The following is a 3,008-nucleotide window of genomic DNA, read 5'->3' on the forward strand; positions in this document are numbered from 1 at the left end:
CAGATCTAGAGATCTCTCCTCCCTTCCTGACTAAACTCTCCTACCCTTGCCACCATCAAAATTCTGCCCTCATTCCTGAAAACACATTTTTCTGAGATCACTATGTAAGGTGTTGTAATGATAGCATGGCCAGGTTTACCTTCCTTCCCTTAATTTATTGGATTGTTCTCACTGTGTCTTCTCTGATACTTCAAGGCCACAAGTGAGTCTATATGAACTCAAGAATCCCTTCATCAGATTCCTTTTTCATTGTTCCTTGTCAATTGGTGTCTCAACTTTCATGGGAATTGTTAAACCAAGAGTCTGGGAACCCTGCAAAGCAATTCTTCATTTGCATTATGTTAATCACATTCTGAAAAGTAAGAAGGCGTTGTTTCAAGGCATGTCAATATATGGAGGATGATGGCTAAGTAGATAGCTGAGCTAATGGAAAGAAGCTGTTGATATATGATGCATGGGTGGGTAGATGGTTGATAGGCTAAATGCACGATGGAAATAAAAAAGCATATTGCATCCAAGGGAGCTAAAAGCTTTGGTCTTAAGGTAACTTTGATGTCTCTAGCATTTATAATATATGTTGGGGGTAATCCAAACATTTACCTTTATATCATTTTCTTTTTAGCTTATTCATGTAGACTCTCAAAAGCATTGATTCTTTTTGAGGATAGAATCACTATTAGGGATGTAGGAATAGAAAAGGTTTAAATGCCCAGATTTGTGGACTATTTATGTAACATAGCATAGAAGTTAAGTGGAACAAAATGGGGGTTGCATCTGGAATCATGGATGACTTAGCATCTGTTAAGAATTCTTGCTGCTCTTTCAGAAGACAAAACTTCAATACCCAGCACCCATAGTGGTTAGGGGGCTTACAACTACCTCTAACTCTGGGTTCAGATACCTCAGTTTATGTATACATACCTTCTATAGATGACATTTAAGTTAAAGTAAACATATTTCCAAAGATATTTATTTTGACTTTATGTGTATGAGTATTTTGCTTGCATGTATGTCCGTGTTTTATATGAGCACAGTGCCCACAGTGGAAATAAGGCTGACACCATGGAACTGGAGGTATAGCCAGTTGGGAAACTGAACACAGGTCTTCTGTAAGACGACCCAGTGCTCTTAACTGCTAATTCTTTGCTTCCACCCTTCACATAAACCATATTTTAAAAACTAGATGGAAGCGGATAACTAAAATAATAGAGATAAGATGTGTATATTATCTATGTGCCTGAATTCTTTATGAACCAGAGAATTAACCTATGATAATTCCCAACTTACAGAAAAAGACATGGTGGCTGGGATTCTCATAAAATTCCCAAGTGTGACAGCTGGCTACATGTGTGGTGAGGGCACACTCTTTCCTTAGAGCCCTGCTTCACTGAACACTTGGTTAGCCTGAAGAAACTGGTGTCTTGTACTTGTATGGGAAAATTTTGAGACTGATTTAAATTTCCTTAGAACCATCAGGTTCTGATGTGTTCTCACCCACGCTCCCCAATTTTGCATTGGAAATTCTCTGCGTATATATTTTAGATGTTATACCTCTCCCACGATCCCATCCCTCTCTCCCTCCCATCACCTCCATGAAGGTGCTCCCTCTCCCACCTAAGCACGTTCCTGTTTCCCTCACTGGGTTAGAATTTATTTCAATGCTTTTTCATTTCAGTCTTATGTAGTTTTCACTGGTAAGGTCCTTTACCAAGTATAGAATATTTATCTCACACACATTTTTTTGTTATTCACTATGCTTTGTTGTTTCTGTGTGGTGTTGCTGTCTCTTCAGGTATGTGTGTGTGTGTGTGTGTGTGTGTGTGTGTGTGTGTGTGTTTATGGTGTTCCAGTGCTCTCTATAAAGAAACCCTACCTCATCCCAGCAGGATATTTGAAAGTAAACTGGTATTTTTACAGTACACACTCCCATGACCTTTCTACTCAATGCACAGGGAGTTTAGGAAGTCCCTAGTAATTCAGTGTTTTCAACAACAGAAGCATCAGAGACAGTTGGTGCCAGAGGAATTTTTTTTAATTGCTTGGGAAAGGTGATGGGAAAGGGCGTCTGGGCGTGCCGCCTGGGTTTCCAGCAGGATGATGTAGACACATGTCAGCGAAGATGATTAGACAGTTTAGGAACAGATTCTTGTCAGAGATGGAAACTGCAACTGCTAATTAAGAAGCACTTGAGTTCGAGGAAGCTGCAGACGAGATGCTTCTTTTCCTATTCTGAAATATGGCTGCATCCAGAAACAGGGGTGAGCACACACATGGCTGATACTAGAGGGGATATCAGGTGGTGATCAAGAAAGACAAACTTTATGTTCTGTCTTCCTGAGAATTTTCCTCTGGCCACAAGCTGAGAATTCATTTCTGCTTGGACTTCTGGCACTGCTGGGGTGGTGGACACTTCTGCTGGCACTTGGGAGGAGGCTGGCAAGGCTGCTTGGTCTGCTGGGTTGGGGGGCAGCATTGCTTTGGTGGTGGGCAGCACTGCTGTGGGGGAGCACACTGCTGGGGTGGAGGGCAGCATTGCTGTGGGGGGGCACACTGCTGGGGTGGGGGGCAGCATTGCTGTGGGGGGGCACACTGCTGGGGTGGGGGGCAGCATTGCTGTGGTGGAGCACACTGCTTCTGCTTCTGTTGAGACATTCTGGATTTCCAACTAGAAACAAACACAAAGAATGAGAAAGACTGAGCCACAGATCCCAGGCCAGGTGACTTTCCTGTCACTCACATGCTATTTCTTTGACCATGACTTCATTGTTTCATGTATTTAAGGTGTGTGTGTATGTGTGTGTGTGTGTGTGTGTGTGTGTGTGTGTGTGTGTGTGTTTGTGTGTGTGCATGTGTGTGTGCATATGTCTGTATGCTTGTGTCTGTGTGTATTTGTGGTATATATGTGTGTATTAGTATGTGTGTGTGTAAACATACATACTTGTTTACATTCTTACGTGTTAAATTTAATTATATGCGGGTAAGGTTTCAGCTCTTTCTGAAAAATAGAA

At 42.0% G+C, this 3,008-nt stretch overlaps 1 protein-coding gene across 1 annotated transcript; it reads right to left on the reverse strand.

Annotated features, from left to right (window-relative positions):
- Positions 1-2,367: 2,367 nt before the first annotated feature.
- Positions 2,368-2,652, reverse strand: SPRR5 (small proline rich protein 5; the record flags this gene model as incomplete). Its single annotated transcript, XM_080916114.1, has 1 exon — positions 2,368-2,652. The coding sequence occupies one exon, from the start codon at positions 2,650-2,652 to the stop codon at positions 2,368-2,370; it is 285 nt and encodes a 94-aa protein (XP_080772240.1).
- Positions 2,653-3,008: the final 356 nt, after the last annotated feature.

Source organism: Micromys minutus, assembly GCF_963924665.1.
Source record: "Micromys minutus genome assembly, chromosome: 4".
Lineage (NCBI taxonomy): Eukaryota > Metazoa > Chordata > Mammalia > Rodentia > Muridae > Micromys > Micromys minutus.